Source organism: Purpureocillium lilacinum (genome assembly GCF_023168085.1).
Source record: "Purpureocillium lilacinum CBS 284.36 DNA, scaffold_5, whole genome shotgun sequence".
In the NCBI taxonomy this organism is placed as follows: Eukaryota; Fungi; Ascomycota; class Sordariomycetes; order Hypocreales; family Ophiocordycipitaceae; genus Purpureocillium; species Purpureocillium lilacinum.
Window position 1 is genome coordinate 3550745 of NW_027072115.1, and position 20541 is coordinate 3571285.

The 20541-nt window shown below is 60.3% G+C and overlaps 6 protein-coding genes and 1 non-coding gene across 7 annotated transcripts; 3 read left to right on the forward strand and 4 right to left on the reverse strand.

The window, feature by feature from the left end:
- Nucleotides 1–2510: 2510 nt before the first annotated feature.
- PLICBS_007670 lies at nt 2511–2582 on the reverse strand. Its single transcript has one exon. It is a non-coding gene; the product is annotated as a tRNA-Glu (tRNA).
- A 308-nt stretch (nt 2583–2890) lies between these two features.
- PLICBS_007671 (uncharacterized protein) lies at nt 2891–4275 on the reverse strand (the record flags this gene model as incomplete). The annotated part of the gene is made up of 3 exons (XM_065601224.1): nt 2891–3576; nt 3626–3904; nt 4041–4275. 3 exons carry the CDS (start codon nt 4273–4275, stop codon nt 2891–2893), a joined length of 1200 nt encoding a protein of 399 aa, XP_065457296.1.
- Nucleotides 4276–5142: 867 nt separating this feature from the next.
- Nucleotides 5143–6213, forward strand: PLICBS_007672 (uncharacterized protein; the record flags this gene model as incomplete). The annotated part of the gene is made up of 1 exon (XM_018321131.2): nt 5143–6213. One exon carries the CDS (start codon nt 5143–5145, stop codon nt 6211–6213), a length of 1071 nt encoding a protein of 356 aa, XP_018181028.2.
- Nucleotides 6214–7682: 1469 nt separating this feature from the next.
- On the forward strand, nt 7683–8468 carry PLICBS_007673 (uncharacterized protein; the record flags this gene model as incomplete). Its single annotated transcript, XM_065601225.1, has 1 exon — nt 7683–8468. The coding sequence occupies one exon, from the start codon at nt 7683–7685 to the stop codon at nt 8466–8468; it is 786 nt and encodes a 261-aa protein (XP_065457297.1).
- Nucleotides 8469–9419: 951 nt separating this feature from the next.
- PLICBS_007674 (uncharacterized protein) lies at nt 9420–10721 on the reverse strand (the record flags this gene model as incomplete). The annotated part of the gene is made up of 2 exons (XM_018321133.2): nt 9420–10203; nt 10279–10721. 2 exons carry the CDS (start codon nt 10719–10721, stop codon nt 9420–9422), a joined length of 1227 nt encoding a protein of 408 aa, XP_018181030.2.
- A 651-nt stretch (nt 10722–11372) lies between these two features.
- On the forward strand, nt 11373–12011 carry PLICBS_007675 (E2 ubiquitin-conjugating protein mms2; the record flags this gene model as incomplete). Its single annotated transcript, XM_018321134.1, has 3 exons — nt 11373–11525; nt 11662–11867; nt 11948–12011. The coding sequence occupies 3 exons, from the start codon at nt 11373–11375 to the stop codon at nt 12009–12011; spliced, it is 423 nt and encodes a 140-aa protein (XP_018181031.1).
- Nucleotides 12012–12504: 493 nt separating this feature from the next.
- PLICBS_007676 (uncharacterized protein) lies at nt 12505–15153 on the reverse strand (the record flags this gene model as incomplete). The annotated part of the gene is made up of 1 exon (XM_018321135.2): nt 12505–15153. One exon carries the CDS (start codon nt 15151–15153, stop codon nt 12505–12507), a length of 2649 nt encoding a protein of 882 aa, XP_018181032.2.
- Nucleotides 15154–20541: the final 5388 nt, after the last annotated feature.

Sequence of the window (20541 nt, forward strand, 5' to 3'; positions counted from 1 at the left end):
CTAGGAGCAGGTACGAAGTAACCCTGGGGGCCTGGTCTTCTTCACGCCCCCCGGGGGGCCGTGGCCCGTGACCCGTGACTGACAGACGGACAATCGCCGTTCAACAAGCGAGACCCCGTCGGTACGCCAGGCTAAAAGGGGGTCCCGCTCCGCGGCCAACAACGACGACCGAAACTCCCCCGTACGCATGACGTTTCGTGGGAAATTTGAACGACAGGGCCCGCCCGCCCGCCCGCTCGTCTGGCGTGCGTGCGTGCCCACTCGCCCGCGCCGCTCGGCCCATCTCCCGAATCGTCGTCGCCCCTCTGCTCCTCTTCCTCCTCCTCCTTGTCCCCCCTCGCCCGTCGTCGTCGTCGTCGTCATGCCGTGCCGCACCCACCACCACCGTGGTCAGCCAACATGCAGGCAGGCAGGCAGGCAAGCAGTACGACGGGGAGGCGGGCAGGTGGAGATTTGCACAGATCAGCCTCAGCGAAACGAACGACCAAAGACCAAAGGGGGCGTTTGCGGGCAGCAGCACAGACAGGCAAGACAAGCCAGCCGGGCGGGCAGCCCTCCAGCGAGCGGATCACCACCCAGGGTGCAAGGGGCGTGTGTATGGACTGGGTGTTGACGAGGAGGAGGTGACCTCAGTCGACGGAGGGGACAGGGCCGGCCGGCCGCCGACAGACAGAGAGAGAGAAAAAAAAAAGACGTCCAAGCGCCCAGGCTCCTCCCCCGCGCTCTTCATTTTCCGGGTGGGCAAATCAACAAGCCCAGCTTTCTGCATCCTTCGTCAATGCCCATCTGCCCTCCTGCCTGCCCCCCGCTTTGCCCTTCCTGCCCTTGACGTCGTATGTAGCGCCGCTCAGCTCTGCGGTGGTGGCGCCAGGCCAGGCCCCCCTCCCTCCCCGCCCAGCATGCGAGAGTCGGGGGAAATTACGAGTACACGATACGAATGGAAGGGAAAAAAGGTGGATGATGGTGACGCTGGTTGGGCCTCCGCCCACACGGATTGCTGTCGCTCGCTTGCTTCTTGTTGTTGTTGTTGTTCGTCACCGGTGCCGTTATCGTCGTCGTTTTCTTCGCCACATCTCGCCTCGCCCCGTGCCGAGCGTTTCTCGTTAATATCGAGTACGAGCAACCTATGGACCCGTTCACGCCTTGTATCACGCCCACCGTCGCCCGCGTTCTAAGAGCGGACACAAGGGGCCCTTCCGTATCGCTGACTCGTATCAGCCCCGGAGCAATGGACCAGGACGCCTCTTCTCTTCGTCCCGTGATGTCTTGTCGTTGGGCCAGTTCGCCGCTTTGATGTTGCCAAATTACCACTCCGTACCTTACCCCCTTCGAAGGGCCATCGCCAACACGAGTCGCGTCGACAAGCCTTTCCGGTCGCGTCCTGCGTCGCCGGCCAACGTTGGTACCTGCATGCTTGGCGCCCGACGCCCCCATGGCCGCCCCCCCTCCCGTCTGCCGGGAGCCAACCGCCCCCCTCCCACTTTGTCCGGACAGTGAGTGAGGGGCCCCAAGAAGGCAAACAGCTGGAAATTTGAGATGAGTGAGTGACGCCGCCCGCCGCCGCGGCGCGCGGTTGGTCCTGCCATGTCTGCGCGCGCGCGTGCAGTGCGTTACTAGGCGCAGTTCGTGATGCTGCCGGCGATAGCCCAAAGGGGGGCAACCTGACAGGCACGGCCAGGCCAGGCCATGGACGACGACCGCGCATTGCCTTCACGCACACATGGCGAAACGCACCTGCAATCATGCGCCGACAGGCCAGCGAAACATCTCGACCATCGCTGGACCATCCGCGGTGCCAAAAAAAAAAAAAAAAAAAAAAAAAAAAACGTCATGCTGCAGGGGTGCGGCGTGACAGAAAGTCAACAAGGGCATTCCGCCGTGCGACACCACCGCCCGCCCTGTCGCGGGGCGGCGCATGGCCTTCGAGTCACGCATTGGTGCGACGTCGTGCAGGGGAACTTCCCGGGTAAATAAGGTGTGAATGTACGTGCACGGAGTAATACCTCGCATCTCTGCCTGCCCAAAGTTCGCCCGCGGCACCCAAGACGCATCGACAGGCCGGGATGAGCACCCGCACGTCGCAGGTGTGAGCAACTTGTCTGGGCCAGATGCAAAAGGTTCAGGACTGGCGGGCCGAGAACAGGTATGGTGCTCGTGCACACGCGATCCCAACGTCACTGCGATCGCAGAGTACGTATGACACAACTCTGAGAAGGATTCCAGAATGTTGCGACCCCGAGACCAAGCTCCTTCAGCAGGACCGAGGTTCCGATAGGGCCCTTGTCAGTTCGCCTGGCTCCGGCCCTGCGTCCAAGGTACCATACATTATACGTACAAGTTGTTACACGGGACCAGAAAGGTCTTCATGTTTCAAGGCTTTGCCCAGCGCCTCAGTCATGCCTATGACCGAAAATCCTCAAGCCCGCAATGCTGAACAAATCCTAGGTGCCCGCAATCAATACCAAAAAGTGAAGAAGGACAGCAAAAAAAGAATTCGCTGAGCGAGTTTTCTCCGGTACAGGGAATCGAACCCTGGGCTGCTCGGTGAGAGCGAGCGATGTTAGCCACTACACCATACCGGATGTGTTGTTGAAGAGAGCTGCGCTATTTTGTTATATTCAGGCTAGCACACGTCGCCCTCCGCCGAATCTTGCAATTGTTGGATCGCTCCACTTACACGGCCCGGGCTCGATGCGTCCAGTACAAATTCAAGATCCATTTCACGGTGCAAAGTGTGCTTCGGCCCTGACAAAAATGGCTCCATGCTATAGGTCTATGGCTTCGATAAAGAGCAGTTATCAGGTCTTCTTGCGCGCTCCAACGTGAACAACTGCTGCCAAGTCGGCTCCAAAACTTGGACGATAATGCATCCACCTCGGGACGGGGGCTTCTAAGCGGTCCCAATCACACCAACTTCGGTCCACGCCTTGCGCACTGTCTCGGCCGCCTCGTCGTCAAAGTCATCTCTGGCCACGGAGATGGTCACGTTGGCAAACTGCTTGAAGTTGCACTTGAAAGGGACACGGCCGCGATTCATCGCCTTCCACCAAATCTGGCCTGCCTTCTCCCAAGAGTAGCCACCAAAGGCCACTGCCGCGAGGTAGAATGCCTTATTGGGTATGCCCGAGTAAACGTGCACTCCGCCATTGTCCTCGTACGACTTCTCATACTTGTTCATGTTGTCGACCTGAGGGTCCTTGCCCTGCGGATGGTCAGCTGAATCACGAGCAAGCCAAGAAGAGTGAAGTACCAATCGTGGGTCGTCGTAGGCCTTGCCCGGGCTTTTCATGCTGCGCAGAGCTACGCCCTTGACGTCGGGCATGAGGCATCCCTCGCCAATCAGCCAGTTAGCTTCGTGGACATTGTCGTTCTCCAGCTTCTGCTTGATCATGATGCCAAAAACGTCGGAGATGTGCTCATTCAGGGCACCTGGCTGGTCCTCGTAGTTGAGGGGGCTGGTATGCTCTGTGACAGCGTGTGTTATCTCGTGTCCGATGACATCGATACAGCCAGTGAAGTTGCCCAAGTACTCGCCGCCATCTCCAAAGACCATCTGCAACTTCTCAGGGTCCCAGACTAAGAATGTCAGCGTATAGGATAGGCAAGAAGAAGAGTGGAATCTCACAGGCATTCTGATAGCCTTGACCGAAATGAACGGAGCTGACGACGTCGGCGTCATTGTTGTCGATGGATTTCCAATGAAACTCGTCCTTATAGAAGTCGAGAACGTGGCCAACATTGTCGTAAGCCTCATTGACAGCCTTGTCCTTCCCCTTGCCTTCGCCCTCAGAACGAACAAGCTCACCAGGAAGGTCCGTCTCGGCCTCGACGTGCTTGGCATCAAAGATGGAGCGACGTGGCACTTTTCGGGTGTCTGCCTCGTCCTTTTTGTCGGGGTCGGGACCTGAAGCCACGTTAGTGTCAATGATCGTGCACTGTGAGAGGGGGCTTGCCGTCATCTGCCTTGGTCTTCTTGGACAACAGGCACGGGGAATCGGCCAAATCTCCTTCGACACCAGAACAAGTTCCTTCCTGTGCACGTTCGGTCAGAGACAGATGGGCCAGGATGGCCTCAGGGATGATGCGCGCGTGCCGAGGGTTGCCTGCTGCGGGTCTAGCTGCGAGGGCAGTGAGGCGCTCATGGTACGCCTTGACAACGCGTTCATAAGAGGCGAGGGATGCCTTGGCGCCATTACGCGTGGCCTCCGAATTATGTTCCGACTCGGCAATGCCGCGAAGCAGGTGAGGGGGAACGATGAAGCAGGGACCCGACATGGCTGATTGCTTGGAGCTGCGCAGTGCAAACTGCAAAGGCGGGAGTTGGAGGTGCTTGATGGTGATCAGTGTTTAGGTCTGGCAATAGAGGTGCAGAAGCTGAAGCAAAAGGGTAACGGGAGAGCAGTGTCTTGTGGAAGAAAAGATGCTCGCCGGCTTTCTCGTCAGGATGATGTGAGGTGGCTGCCGGGAACCCTCCTGCCGTGACTTCCAGTCAGGTAAGACAGGCGCTCCTGCCTCACCCAGGACGTGCCGTCCACGGTCGACAGCCACTGGGCATGGCATGTTCTGGAGAGTCGGGTGACTCCCAGGTTGGGCGAGTACCTGCGACAGCTAGGCGTCGTGCAATCGGCAAGTGACGCAGGCAAGTTGCAGAGCCTGGACAGATGGTCTTCTGCCGCGCACTTACACGTCCTGCCAACCCGGTGTGTCGCCTCGTGCACCAACACTGCGTTGCGCAGCCCCATAGGCGTCAGACTCATTTCGTACGCGAGAAGAGTCTCCAGTACGGCAGCCCGCCATCGTAAGGTACATGGCTCAATGAAAGCGACCGGCGACACTGGCAGGCGCGAATGCACCTGCTTTTTCCATGGCAAGAGTCATTAGATGATCATCGACAGAATGTTCGCCACTGCCCCTTGTTGGGAAATAGGACGAGGCAGGTGCGAACCAGGCGATCTGGTGACCAGGCGACTGGGCCTGGTGGACTAGGAAAGCGCAACCCCGAACACGATATGGCTTGCAAGACCACCAAAAGGAAACAGACCCCCGGATCCGCGCACGCTCCATCGCAGCGACTTTCGAAGGCATCGACAACGCTGCATGTCCGGTACCTGCTCACCACTGCAAACCTAAAGCGACGACACGATGGAGACCGAGCCTCAGCAGCAAACGGCCGGCGCCCAGACCTGCGCACGGGGCACGCCTTCCTCAGCTTCGTTGCAAAACACCGAGCTGCAGCAGATTCGGCTCCGATACAGGCTGGCGACGCCAACCTTCCAGACACTCTGCACCATCCCCAAGGCTCCCGACCGCAGACAAGTGCTGCACAAGGCTTGCCTGGCCGTCGAATTCCGTTCGTTTCCTCTTCGGCGAGCGGAAAAGGGCTTCTTTCGAGAGATCAACGACCATCTTCCCATCCCGTACCCAATCAAGGACTGCCCGTCAGAACCATGGCACAAGGTTTTCTTGTTGGTTCAAATCCAGCTCCAGCGTATTCCCTGGCCCAATAAACTAGCCGCCCAGGCGAGGCACGAACTGTACGGTGAGAGAAAGCGCATGGACAAGATACTCGAAACTGCATTGCGCTGCGCGGTTGATATACTCGGTCACCGTAAGGATAGTCGAGGTGTCAGCGTCGCTCTCGATGTTCTCCGCAGCGTCAAGGCTGGCATCTGGGAGGGCAGCGACAATGAGCTTCTTCAGATCAAGGGCATCGGGCCACAAAAGAAGGAAAGGCTCATCAACGCGAAGATCAGAACCGTCAAAGAGCTGGCCAAGCTCGACTTTTGGCACATCGAGCGGCTCTTGAGTCGCAATCCCCCTTTCGGTCAGCAAATGCTGCATCAGCTCGCCAGCTTCCCTGTTTTGACGTTGCAATTTGACCTTGTGCAACACAGCGGGCTCCAGGCTGGGGCTGGTCTTGATCATGGCTGTGGTCTCGGGCCTCCATCAACAGCGGCGTGCATCGCAAGGCTGATTGTGAATTACGGCAACAACGCACCACCAATGTGGGCCGAGAGCACACCCTGGACGACTATCGTGATTGAAGGCGACGACGGGAGGCTCGTGTACTTCTGGCGAGGTAGCGTCAGGCGTTTAAGTGGTGGCAAGGAACTTGTCCTTCGCCTGGACCCGAAGGACGGAGAAAAGCTCAAGGTCACATTTGCATGCGAGGGTATCGTGGGCACAATGGTCCGAGTGACACACCAAGTCTGAACATGGAGCGGTTAGTCTGAGGGTGGGACAGGCGAATCATTTGCGGTCAATTGCTGATGCTTAACATTCGGAGTCCATGCTGTTGAGATCGACCTGCGAAGCTGCTGCGCCTCCGTGGAAGAGCCGCATCGGGGCAGTGTCCGTTGAAGCTTGCCTGTGCCGTTCCGATGTGGGGAGCCACGCTGCACCCCGGCCTTTGCCGTGCCACTTGATCGAGCCCAGTTTGACTGAATGCCAGGATCTCTGATGCGCATTCTGGTCAATATGCGCACTTCAGCCGAGTGGCTGTTGGTCAAAGAGAACAGTGTCAGTCGGGATGGATGTCTAGGAGCATCTGCCGGAGGAGGCGAGACACATGCGAGAGGCCGATAGTCCGCCGCGTGCCACTGGGAGTGCCTGCGAGAGGCACACCATGCGTCTGTCCTGCAGCCTACCTCAGACCCTGGCACTCCCGCGGCAGCACGTTGACATGGGTGTCGGTCGACGCCGCCACGCCACCCCGACGAAGCGATTCCTCGGTCGCTTGTTTTGGGACCAGTCGACGCCAGTGCTCGGAAGCCGCGTGTGAAGGGCAGTCCAATCTCCACTCTGGCCCAGTTCCACAACCGCCGGGATGAGGTTACGCCGGGCTGACAGGCTGCACTTTGAGCTGTTGGGTTCTACGGAAACAACATTTATGGACGGACACGACAACCACGAGAACCAACACTGGATCGGGCGGCAGCTTGTAGTACTCGGGACTGAGGCTGGGGGCGTGTCTCTCCCCTGCCTCTGGCTCCCCTTTCCGATCACAACTCGCCCCGGTGGTCACATCCGCGGCCGCAGCCACAATATTGGGCTCCCAGGGCTGAAGGTTGCGGGACAGTCCATGTCTGCCTCGCGGGAGCTGCAACTGGAAGGGCCTGCCATGGCGAGTGGGCCAGGCACGCCCGCCCGATGCGCTGGAACCAGTCGCCGCGGGCCCTTTTCTGCGTGGCTGCGGAGTCGAGAGCGCTGCGATCGGCGCCCACGCGGGCAGGCCCCGTCCGTCTGCCCCATGAGGAAGTCATCTGTGGCTGCAGAGGACCCTGGCTAGGCTCTCGCGGCTGAGCTTTAACCTGGTCGCTTTGCGGCTAGCCCCAGGCGCGGGTTCACGTCGCTGTGTCGCCGCCGGCACGACTCGATGCCCAAGTGGCCAGGGATCCCGTGGTCGGCGACGGGCCAGACACGACGCGAGAACGTCCCTTTTTAATATTAGCCGCGGAGCCTCGCCAGGACCGATGGCGGGCTAGCCTCGCCCCGAAGGATGGCGGTTGTGAACTTGATCCCGTTCCTCCTTGCCGCCGTATAAGACGAAGAGGCCTGCTCCGTGGCGGTCGGCCGTCCACAGGAGCTTCCCCCCCTTCCGCCGCTGTCGAACAACAAAATCCTGCGCTCGCTGCCTGTGCCCCTCATCGACCGCCTCAGCCTGTGAGAAAAGCCTTTCCATCATGGTCGCCTCTGGTCTCATCCTCGCCCTCGCGGGCATGGCCGCCGCGGCGGACCTGTCCGGCTTCAGCGTGATGCGCAACCCCGTCGCCGCCAACGGCCTGGGCGTCAACCTGGCCCTCAACGACGGCTGCGAGATCGGCGAGAAGTCGTGCGACTCCAACTACTGCATCCCGCTGACGGGCTCGTGCTGCTCCGTCGGCAACGGCGCCTACTGCAAGGTCGGCAAGTACTGCGTCACGGGCGGCTGCTGCCAGATCGGCAAGGTGTGCACCGGCGGCGGCAGCGGCTCCTGCGACACGGGCGAGAAGTCGTGCGGCCAGTTCTGCATCCCCTCGAGCGGGCAGTGCTGCCAGACGTCGACGGGCCGCTGGTGCGAGTCCGGCACGACGTGCGCCCAGGGCGGCACCAAGTGCGCCGTCGGCGGCGGCGGCGGCAACGGCTCCCCCTCGTCGAGCGACTCGGTCGGCGGGCGCACCACGTCGGACATCCTCGGCGGCGGCGCTACCTCGTCGGACAGCACCGGCAACGATGCCACGACCAGCTACTCTCTCGGCCCGGCCACCACCTCCGACGCGGGCTCCACCCCCACGACCGACTCGTCCAGCGGGTCGTCCGCCACCGCCGGCAGCAACGACAGCAGCAGCAGCTCTTCCTCCTCTTCGTCTGCCACGTCCTCCGCCTCGCAGACGGCAGCCACTCGCCCTCCTCCCCCCAACGCCGGCCCGACCAACGCGCCTAACCTGTTGGTCGGCCTGCTCGCCGCCGCGCCCCTCGTCGTCCTGTAAGCCGGGACGTCTCTGTGCGCGTGGGGAAGCTCGGCACTTCTTTATTTCGGAGAGTCATGGTGTGGACTCCTTTCATGAGCGGACAAACGGCCGACGAGCTGCGTAATTATGGTTCAGGAAGACGGCAGGAGGGGCATGAATGACGAAACACGGCGGCATGTTGCGGATGTCGAGTCTCCATCTATACACATAATTCGGTACATAATCAAGCCTTGTAACTTTTCAATCCAAGCCCAATGCCGTGAACTTGGCCTTGTTCGGCTTGCTCGAGTATCGTCTGGCGTAGTTAAACCTCGACTACTCCGTACTCACAGCGGGACTCAGTCGGTGTGCTTGATGAGCGTATGGCACTCATTCTCCATGGCACTTCACTACCTCGACGAGCGCTACTGACGTATATATCAACACCCCTCGTTTCAAATTCAGACCACTTTGGTGGGAATATCTGATCCTATGCGGAGGCATAAAGTGTAATCGCCCGCGGTGCGAGGACCATCCCGTTACTAAGTCCTACGAAGTATCCATTCCGAACATGTCAACTGGGAGAACGCAAGCTCACCTCACAGCCAGCTTTGCAAAGTCTATATGCTGGTAGGATAGTGTGAAATATTCTTGTTCACTCCCCTTCCACATGTCAGAGTAGAGTACAAATGCATACATAGCGCACCGGCTGCGCTTGCGTTCCAACCCCTACGCCCTTCCTCCTCACCTCTCCCATCTTGCTCCTCCGCCGGCTCTTCTCTCGTAAAATATGCCATTGACCGTTTTGTTTTGTTTCCCCCCGCCAAGGTAAAATACACCGCCCCCTTGCGACAGAAGACATCACGTCGCCGAGGTGAACCGTATTAAGGCACTGCCCGTGGGGTCGAATAATGTCGCGTAGACGCGACTCCCAAGTATAGGTAGCCATGCCCCTCGCGCGTGCGGCGAACAGTATGGAGAGTCTGGCGACTACTTCTTTGCTGCCGTCTGGTTGAACCCGTCGAGCATGCTTTCCTTCATCTCTCGTTTCCTGCTCTCCACTCTGTCCTCCTCGGACGCGGGCTGCTCGATGGCCTTGGCCTCGCCAGACTCAGCGACCATGGCCTTCTGAGCCATGGACTTGGCTTGCGCCTCGCCGACCTTGCCGTAGACGCTGAGCCCCGTCGCAATCATGCCACCGATGTCGCCGACATTACCTGGTACCACGACGGCGGTGCCCTCCTTGGCCAGCTTGCCAAAGGCGTCGACGTACTTCTCCGCGACCGTCAGGCTCACGGCGCCGCGGGCACCCTCCTCGCCGTTGAGGATACTCTGGGCGACGGCGTCAATGCCCTGCGCCGTGGCCCGCGCCTTGAGCAGGATGGCCTCGGCCTCACCGTCGGCCATGTTGATGCGCTCGGCGCGCATGGCCTCGGAGGCAAGGATAACGCTCTGCTTCTTACCCTCGGCGATGTTGATGGCGCTCTGGCGTTGACCCTCGGAGTCGAGAATTTCGGCGCGCTTGGAGCGCTCGGCCGTGACCTGGCGGTGCATGGCTTCGACGACGGCGGCAGGCGCGTGGATGTCGCGAATCTCGTAACGCAGGCACGTGACACCCCAGGCCTCGGCAGCGTCGTTAATGGCGGCGGTGATGTTGGTATTCAGGGCGGCGCGTTCCTTGAGGACGTGATCCAGTGTCAGTTGGCCGATCTCGGAGCGCATCGTCGTCTGAGCGAGCTGCGAGATGGCGTATTCGGCATCTTCGACTCCGTAGCTACAAGCACGTCAGTTCTTTGCCTCCTCTGAAATAGTCCCTCGAGCCCGGAACGCTTGCAGCAGCAAGACTCACCTCGCCTTGTACGCATCGAAAACGCGCGTGTAAAGCACGCCGTCGAGCTCGAGCGTGACGTTGTCGGCCGTAATGGCGCTCTGGCTAGGAATCTCAATGGCCACTTCCTTGAGACTCTTGACGTAGGCGATCCGGTCGATGAAGGGCATCAGGATCGCCAGGCCAGGCTCGAGTATGCGGTTGAACTTGCCCATGCGCTCGACGATCCAGGCCGTCTGCTGCGGGACGAAGCGCACGATGGTATTCGCCGGCAGCCGGGGCTTCTGAAAGTACGACGGCATGGGGCTCGCGAAACCCGAGGGCAGCAGAGCCGGGGACGAGGTCGTGAACAGGCGCGCGGCGACAGCGACACGTCCGAGACGGCCGGCCGACGAGGCCAAGGCGAGAGCGGATAGGGGAGCCGCCCGCCGGAGGGCGGCGGCCCGGGTGAGCGACGTGGCCATGGGGAGCGGCGAGTGCGTACGTCAGTGCCGCGGGTTGCGAGTGACGCCGCTCATCGGCCGAGGCGAGGTTGTTTCGGGGGGGTGCAGGAAAAAGAACGGGCGAGAGACGTTGCAAGACGTTGAAGGTCGAGGTGAGCCCTACGTAATTGGAGGAGCCTCAGCAGGTGGTGCCGGGGGGAGCTAGCTTTGTAGCGGACGGCCAGCTGAAGCTCCGGTCAAGGGCCGACATTTACCCGCCTAGGCGATGGGCAGTGACCGCATGTGCTCCTTCCGTAGAGGCAGGCGGCCTGACGTCGCCAGCGCCCTCCAGCGCTGCAGGGCTACCGCTAGCCAAGCCAGCACAGCACAAGCACAAACCTTAGGTGGGGCGGCGCCTTGGGTTCCTTGCGAATCTGCCCCGCGCCGTGCATCAGCGCCCGCCGCCCATGACCTTATCCTGACTCTTGGGGCCCGTCGTGACCTCAACCACTCTACCAACTCACCGACCTACCCACTCCCGCCACTCGCATTCCCCCCCCCCATTCAGCGGTCTTCTTTCGCTTCACCGCGACCGCCATAGATCAGCTCTCTTTCCCCTCGGCCCCCCCCGGTATAGAAGCATCCCCCGTTGGCAGAAGAGCTAGACAAAGCAGCCCCCCTCATCCACCCACCATGAGCGCCAAGGTGCCGCGCAACTTCCGCCTCCTCGAGGAGCTCGAAAAGGGCGAAAAGGGCCTCGGCGCCGAGGCGTGCAGCTATGGCCTCGAGGACAGCGAGGACCTCTTGATGAGCAACTGGAACGGCACCATCCTGGGGCCCCCTCACGTGAGTGACCACACACACACGGCGCGGCATCGTCCTGCCATCGCTGGCACAGAGCGACGGAGAGACGTGGCGGCCCTCCTAGTCCGGGACACGACAACACAAAGGTCGCAAGGCGCTAACCCTCTGAAACCCGCAGTCCGTCCACGAGAACCGCATCTACAGCGTCAAGATGCACTGCGGCGCAAAGTACCCCGACGAGCCCCCCACGATCCAGTTCGTCAGCCAGGTCAACCTCCCCTGCGTCAATCCCCGCAACGGCGTCGTCGACCCCAAGCAGCTCCCCTGCCTGGCACAGTGGAAGCGTGAGAACACCATGGAGACTGTCCTCATCGAATTGCGGAGGTATGCGTCACTGCTTCTCACTCCACTTGGCCGCATCCAAGAGTTGGCCGCCCCAGACCAGTCGCTGACGCACCACTCAGATACATGGCAGCGCCTGCGAACAAGAAGATCCCCCAACCTCCCGAGGGCTCGACATACTCATGATTTTGCAACGGGACACGAGTCGACGACACATGCCGCTACGCCAGGGGCCGAGGCGACGTAGCTCATTCCATACCAAGATAGCCACCATCTATAGCCGAACACTGCAGCCTAAATGTTTCCTGATACACGCGCGGAGGCGCTAAATGGCACGGCCAAGACGAGATGTCGGGGTATTCCTGCTTCACTACTATTGACTATACAAAACAGTCACCGTCTCGCTACTACCTTCGCCTCCTTCTATGAGCCTCCATGTCTCTGGTATCATCCCATGATCCCCCAATACACCCACGAATCAACCCGCCTAGATGCGATGCGCTCCTCTAGCTTCACCCCGTTACACAGGAAATCTCCAAAAGCGAGCGCTGTGCTTGAGTACCAAAATGCACGAGCCTCATAGGGCTTTTTTGTACAACGTCAAAGACCAAGCCTGACCAGGATCCTGAAGACAAAAGGAAAAATGTATAATACATGGTTGCTCATTAAGTCGTGTGAATTAGTCTTCGTCTCCCCACCAGCCCAGCTCACTCATGTGAGCGAGCCCAACGCCGCCGAGCGCGCCTGACCCGACTGCGCTAAGGCGTACCATGTTGCTGCGAGTCATCCTCTTCTCCGGCACGGCGGGGAAGGAATCCGGCGAGATGGGGCTGTCTGGTCGGGGCAAGTCCTCATCGGCTTCGCTGTTTTCTTCCTCCACGCCCGCCAACGGCTCGCCACCCGGGCGTATGAGGCTGTCTCTGCGCGGCATGCAATGCAGGCCCGCCGACGGGCCATGGTTGCGATGCTTGCTCGCCGTCTCCTGGTGGTGCATGGGCCAAGGGATGTCAACGATAGGATCATCAGACCCTGCAGACAGGGCGTGGTCCCAGTCTTGAATGTCGCTCATATCTGGGCTCGGTTCCATGTCGTCGAAATAGGTCGACATCTCCTCCACTTGCCCAAACGAGCCTGCACTGCCCTTGCGGGGTATACCCCGAGGCCCGGGCGCCGGAGCGAAGGCCCCGACATCGTAGTTGTGTGCCTCCGGACTCGGAGTTACTGCCGAGCGGCGGCCGTTTGACTGGCGGCTTGATGAGCCACGGCTGGTAGACTTATGGCGATCTGATTTATTCTCGACCGGACCGCCCCGCGTATTCCGAAAGCCGGGGGGCGCGGGAAAGCCGAAGTCGAACGTGGGACCGGTGACTGTGCCTTGCGAGGTCTTGCTTCGATGCCCCTTTGACCGCCGATCCGAATGAGATCCTCTGCGTGGCCTTGGCAAGTCATGCTCGTCCTCCTCATGACTCTCTTGAAGTTGCGCGAGAACATTGCATCGAAACGAGTCCTGTCTTTGCCGCAATGCGGCCAATAATAGTTCCTCCTGGCGCGTGACGGCCATGATGCGACTGTGGCTGGCTGGTACGTCGTTGGAAGACTGGGCAGTTCGGCCGCGGTGGTCAACCGACGTAGGGCTCAAAGGAGGCGTCAGTTGATGAGCGGATCCGGACAAGGACTCGCGATGGAACACGTTGTGGTCGAACTGGGGCTCATCATGTTCCGAGTCGACGATCGACGGACGCCGGGCCCGGTGCATCGTTACTGCTCGTGCTTCCTTGACGTATCCCGACCGACTGTGCCAAGTCACTGCTGAGTTGCCCGAGTACGTTGAGGCGATGGACGCTCGTCGAGAGGAGAGGCTCGTGGCTTGTGAAGTATTCCCTTGCGGGGTGTTCGCGCGGGAACTTGTATGCAGTGACTTGGATCGTTCCTTGCCATCGTGGACCATGATGTATGTATTTGAGGGCGCAAAGCTGGTTCGCTTGCTTGACTTGCTGGAACGCTTCTCGCTGCCCCGACCTCTCTTGGAAGTCGGGTGGGAAGAGTCCAAGGACGAAAGGTCGTCTTCGACCGTCGAGGGTCGTCTGATCGAGACGGCGATTGGGCTCTTAGGAGCAGTTGTGGTCGTGGCGGCTGTCGTGGCGGTCGTCGTGGAAGAAGCAAGGTCCTCATTGTCATCTTCCGAGTCGGACGAGAGAACCAAAACGCTAGTCTGGTGGAGATCGGCGACGTTGAGACCCTGGTCCGCAGTCTTGGACATCTTGGACGCCCGCGTGTGTCTGCTGGATACGCTGGCAGCATAGTTGACTGGGGACGATGGCTCCAGAGGCTTAGTGAACATGGCAGTCTGTGGCGTCGCCGGACTAGGATCCTGATGGAGCCAGTCATATGTCTTGCTGCTTCTCTTGGATGAAGACTGCGCCTTGGCCCCCTGTTCAGTCGAGGTGGGCAGCGAAATTTCCGGTGTTGGCTCGTGCTTCATGATCTGCCTCAGCGACATTTGCTCGTAGTGGTCATACAAGCCGGGCAGTTCGCTGAGGGCGTTGTTGGGTGCCCACTGGTTGCTTCCCTCGGTGGCGGGTCTAGACCCTTCATTCACGCCGTTGGAGCGGAGGCTTTCCCTGGCCGGATGTCCCTGGAGACGCCGTGTTGTTGGTGTCGTGGGCGTCAACATGGCGGGGGATTTGGTCATGTACCCGGGCCCCAAGAGGGCCTCGTCGACTTGAGCGTGTGGAAGCGAGCCTCTCCTTGGGGGGAACCGTGGTCCCGGAACGAGGGTTGCAAGATCTAGCTTGCCCGGCTTCTTTTTGGGCCTGGAAGCGTGAGAGTCTCCGACATCCAAAAGTCTCTCGGCTTTGGTCGGCACGCCTTTGGCCATGGCCGAGGAGGACGTCTGTTGGGAAATCGCCAGCGGCATCTTGGACCTGTCGTACCACGACCTAATCGTCGACGATGAGCGGCTTGTCCGCATCATGCTGGAATCGGCGGATTTCCCCAAGTCATAGCCGTCCGCGTAATCACCGACACCACCCCGTAATGGGTGGGGGATGATGTCGGATTCGTCTCCCCAGCCATTGTCGGACCTTGCAGTCTCGAGAGCACGCGTGTCGTCGAATTCGCGGGTCCAGGATCCCGCAAAGCTCGCAGACCTGGGACCTGAATTTGCGTCGCTGAAGCCCGAGGACGAGTTATCGTCGCAATGAGGCGGTGTGTCGATGCTGAGCGGTGTGGCGCCGAGGACGCGGTGCGCCTTGCTCATGGGCTCGGTGAGTGTAAGCTGGGGGGCCGACTTCTTGCGGCCGGGCATGGAAAAAGGAAAGCGAGCCATGGTCCGCTCTGTCTCGGTGACGGGAAGGCCCGCGAAAGCCTCTCGGGCGCGGTTATCCTAGACAGAGGGCCCTGTGATTGCCGCGGAGAGGGACCATGTGCTGATGGGGGTTCGAGACAGGCTTCCTTCTGATTCAAGAAGAGTGCGGGGGGGGGGAAGTGTGAAGGAGGATGGGCGCGATGGTGCCGGGACGGACTGTCTTTTGTCTGGTCGCCAGGATCGGATCTGATGGGTAGCGGTAGCGAGTATTATGTTACAGCGAGGCGGACAGACCGGGCGGCTCCTATAGCGGGTCGCGAGGTTGTTCCGTCAGGTTATGTGTCGTCTTTTGTCGCCGGCCAGGCCCCTTGTCATTGCCGCCCAAGTGAGCCAAGGCGACGGTGAGGGTGAGGGAACCCTGTCGGGGCCTGTCGGGGACGGACACGCCTCTGGTTTGTTTGCCTGCGGCGCCGGTATTGACAGCAAACTAACGGGATCGCTCACTCAGCGAGAAGTGGACTGGGCACAGGGCACGAGGCGAGGTGCAAAAAGGAATTGCCGGTATAACTCGTGCAGCGAGCCAACGGCGGACCCGAAAATGGCCCTTTCGGGGACCTGCGTGTGGGAGATGGGCGCCGTGTCCCCACAGTCTAATTAGAAGCAATCTGCAGTGGCGGCCGGCGGCCTGCTCGATGAGCCAGGCGAGCCAGGCAAGCCAGGGAGACTGAGTCGGCCGCAGTGGCCGGGCGGAGGCACGTTCGCTCTGGCGGCGGCGGGCGGGAAACGCATGCGCAGTCGAGTGGCGGTGATGTGTGGATTGGATGCAGCATGCGGTTTCGAGATGAGGGGGAGAAGGAGTGAAGGAGAGGCGGAGGAGGAGGAGGAGGAGGAGGAGGAGGAAGCGGAGGAGGCAAAAGGTGGTTACCCCAAGCACCTACATACCGCGAGTACAGACTACGCGTGAGCTCGTGCGGGAAGGAGCGCCCCAGGAGCAAAGATCGCGACAGGGACACAAGCACACACAAAGCACATGGGACGGAAAGGCAGGAGCCACGGCGAGGATGAATGCCCAAACAGGCGAAGGGCACATGGGCGTGCAAGCAGGTGAAAGCAGGTTCGTCGGGGCGAGCGCCAGCGCCAGGCCGTTGAGCAAAGACGCAACGCCATGACTAGCCTCTGCGCCGGCGCCGTGTGGGGGGGTGGGATGGGTCCGGTTCCTGGACCTGCGTCGTCGCTCAGCTTCGTTGCGCCGTCCTTCTTTGGTCAATTGCTCCTACGAGACGTCGGGCACGAATGCTCAGAATCCGTTCAGCACTGACGCACAAGCGCGCCAGCAGCAGCCGGCACGCGCGCTAGCCGTCCTGCCATGCGCATCCCGGATTCACGGCTCATCCGCAACAAATGTCGATGTCCAAAGTACTCTGTCGTTACGTCCCCGGTGGGTTGATGAGGGACCCCCCCCCCGGGCCACAGGCGAGGAGGCCCCATCCAGCCTGCCTGCACGCACCATGGTCCATGTACGTATTCCATCCCATCCCATCCCATCCCATCCCCCGTCTCATCCCTCCGTCGTATCCCATTCCCGTTCCGTCCCACAAACCGAACGCCCGTCTCAGCCCGCCGACGACGCCTCTCGGGCAGGCAAACAGCACGCACGAGAACCGACCGTTGGCGAGGGCCGAGGCAGGCACCTGCAGATGGGGACTCGATGAGACTGGGGACCGACGCCGCTTCCCGGGCGCTGGGCTGTCAATAATTCCCCGGGATCCAAGCCTGATGCGCGCCAGACGTGCGGGTCCGTGCCACAGCAGCTCTTTGACAGGCGCACCGCCCGTGCGCGAAGCCAAATTCACTGAGGAGGTGCGATGCGGTGTCCCATGGCCCCGGCGACGTGCCGCGCTTGTTCTTGTTCCTTGTACGTACTGTGTTCGTGCTCGGCCCGGGAGTCGTGCTGCTGGAGAATTGTAACTGCATGGATGAATGGGTGGATGGCTTGACGGATGGATGCATGGATGATGGCTTGGCCGACCGAGCAAGCACCGCACCGCGCTGACGGACAGACAGGCCCTCCAGCGTCACGCGGCCGTTCACGACCCCCCGCCAACCCCCCCTCAACTGCAACTGGCAGGAGCAGACGCCCCCGGCACGGTGATCTGCAGCGCCCAATCTGACTCTTTGCGTGCATCCCCTGTGGCGCCCCGTCGGCCTGTCTCTGCCCGGCGACCTGAACCTCACCTCCCGAGGTCGGCTTGATTAACATGGCCTCTTGCTCTCTCCTCCCCTCTGTTGGCTGCGCTGCTGCGCCCAGGGCAGAGGCGCACGAGCACGGGACGCCGCGGCATTGACCTCGGCGCGCCCCAGTGACCCTCCCGCGCGACAAGGGCAGTTTCTTGGGAACCAACGCCTGATTCGAGCTGTCATTGCGCGTCGACGTCGACGGTAGATTGCTTGCAATCCAGCTGCTCGGGTCGCGATGGGGAATCTCGCCCGCCATCAGCTAGTCCGGGGTGGCGGAGATGCAGATGGCGCACACACCTCGCACGCGCACTCACACAATCTGGCCAGCCAGGCACCGCCGACGAAACAAGGCAGCTCTTTGATCAAGTCATGTCGCCCGACCCCTGCTTGGCCTCGCTCGAGCTGGGCTGGCAAGGGTTGGGCCGCCCAGGTTGGCGGATCGACAGCGTCACTCAGGTATAGCCCGGGATACCTGTTCTTCGTTGACTACGCAATCGTCGTCGCGCAGGGTTCATGGGCTATCCGAGCCGATGCTGTTCGGGCAACAGACCCTGGATGTGCCGATCTGTGCCAGCAACCACTCAGCCACGCATCTTGGTGTTGCTGTGGTTGGTATGGCATTGTCAACTATACGTACAGCATGCAGGTACAATGTCGCGTCGCCCGACATTGATGGTTGTGCCTGGACGCCCCAAAGCAGCTACGGCGCCATCCGACGACGTTCGTCCGATGTCTTCTCCGTGTCTCCGCATAGGTTTGTGTCATGTTTCATCAGCGGCCTCATCTCAGCGACGTGCACAACAACCACCCGATGCATCTTACCGACTGCCGGGACTCGGGGCCATAGCACCCGAATCGCGACCAAGCTCAGCTGCCATATGCCTGCGGGAGTGTCATACTCCAGGCAGGTGGGCTCTCAGCTCGTCCCTCGAACCAGGATGACCCCGAATGCCTTCGACACCGCCCCTTGGCTCCCGGGCATCGACCTGCGCACCAAACCCCATCAAACGTTTCTTTTTCGACCTCCATCGCAGGTAGCATTGGCCATGAGTCGCGACCATCCATCCGCCAGTCATTCCAGCTGCCTCTCTTCAGTGATATTTGTCCGTCCGTGACCGTCTGGTGCTTTCTTGGCTCTTCGCCGACCTGCATGACGGGCCGATCTCTACCAACCTGTCCAATTTCCTCCAACAGACCCGCGTCCGCGTCACCGGTACTCCCGTGCATTTCTTGCTTCTTCTCGCCTGAAGGGTGTGAGTGGGGAGTGCCTCTTCTGGACCTTTCTCACCAACCTCACCGTTCGCCGTCCGCCTCGCCATTGGGCCGCCGTCTTGGGCACTCATCTCTGGGAAGCGGCCTCGGGACCAACACTTTGTGGCGGACAAGCAAGGGCGGCTCGCGGCGTGGCCCCCTTGGCATGTCTCTTGCCTTCGTCCCGGAAACTTGGTACCGGGACTGAATCCCGGGAACAGAGAGAAGCCCCCCGGACCAACGACAGCAAAACAAGTCGCCGATGTGTTGGTTTCGTCGTTTTGAGCTCGTGCCATCTGCCCCCGCCTCAAAATGATACATATCAACTTTTTCTTCCGAGGCTTTGCTATCCATCATCCGCGTATCTTCCGCGACCCCTGTGAATCGCAATTTTGCGCAGCCGCCCATCCGAGAGTGAAAGGCACAGGTCGTCTTGCGTGCTTCCCCGGATATTGCAGGGACCGCTCCGCTGACCTCCATAAGCGACATGCCATGGGGAGGAGAGAGGCTCGGTTGAATGAAACAAACGCACCGAACGGCAGGACGAAGTAGTGCAGGACATTCATGGAAGCATCATCTCTCTGGTCTTTGGCAAACCTCGCAAAACAATCTTCCACATTGACACCTGCGACGGCAGCAGGCGTAGAGGCACGCATGTATTGGACAATGTCATCGGCATGACCCGTGTTTCTCGAAGAAATGAAAGAACAAAACTCCCGTGTCAGGCCACTTCGTATCCGTATTCTTGCGTACCGTCCCCCACGGGACCGCTCTTCATCTCCAACACCGGGCCCAGCTACATGAGGTACTCTATAAACTGGGCCACCCTGACAGGAGCCTGCGCCGTCAACTCGCGTCAGATCGCCGAGCGGGCCCCCTTTTCCTTGATTCTCAGATGCGGGTTGAGAAAGCAGATCGGAGCTCTACGGCGGCTTTAGTTAGTTTAACTGGAGGGGTGCCATCTTGCGAGGGACCGCGGCGCACCATTTTCAATCCCTCTGGCAGCGGCAGAGGTTGCACAACTGCCTATCTCTCGGCCTCACTTGGTACTCGGCCCCAAGGCAGTACGCGTCCGTGTAGCAAGGACCTCTGAGTGTCGCGCTGTTGAGGACGATGGCAGGGCAGTGGACTACATATCCCGCCCGGGCAAGGATATCGGCTTCCGCAGCCGCTCCCCCTGTCGGGGAGGCCACCACGACCGCGTAGCCCCCGAGGAGGGAGGCAATGAAGGGGTAGAACAAAGTGGACCGCATGGTTGAGAGAGAATGAGATGTCTGATGTGTCTTCGGAAGATGCCGTGGCGGCTGAACTGACTTGTAGCAACACGAGAGTGAGGCCGTAATGAGGGGGTGAGAAACAAATCTACGGAGGAGTACAGGAGGAGGAGGACGAGATTCCTCACAAAAACACATTCCCTTTATATCTTTTCGTCCTTTGTGTGTATCTACGTTTTTGCGTTGCGTGCTTGACTGACTCGGCGACATCATCGCGTCAGCGTCCCGTTACGGGATATTTCGTGAATATGGAGCCGGGCACGCCCTGAAAACCACGTTTTGGGCACATGTGCGCCTCCTCGAGCCGCCTTCCACGAGGACATTGTTCCTTTTAATGCGTTGCGGTTATATAATGAAGACGTTATGAGGTGGAAAACAGGGTTTCGGGCGCGTGGCCGCAGGGCATGGCACCACCACCATGCTATATACAATACTTTCCGCGGCCAAGTGAGGTGGTGGTGGTAGCGCGGGTAGACACGTACACGTATCTACTAACTTATGTACTGTACGTGCACTTGCAGTCTTAGACGCCAGATGCCGGAGGTAGGTATTGGTTTGCCGCGTCAACCCGATGGACCACAGTGCGATGACGCCCTCCCCTCCCCCGGTGTGCGCCAGATGGGCGGTCCGGTCCCTCTTCTTGCCT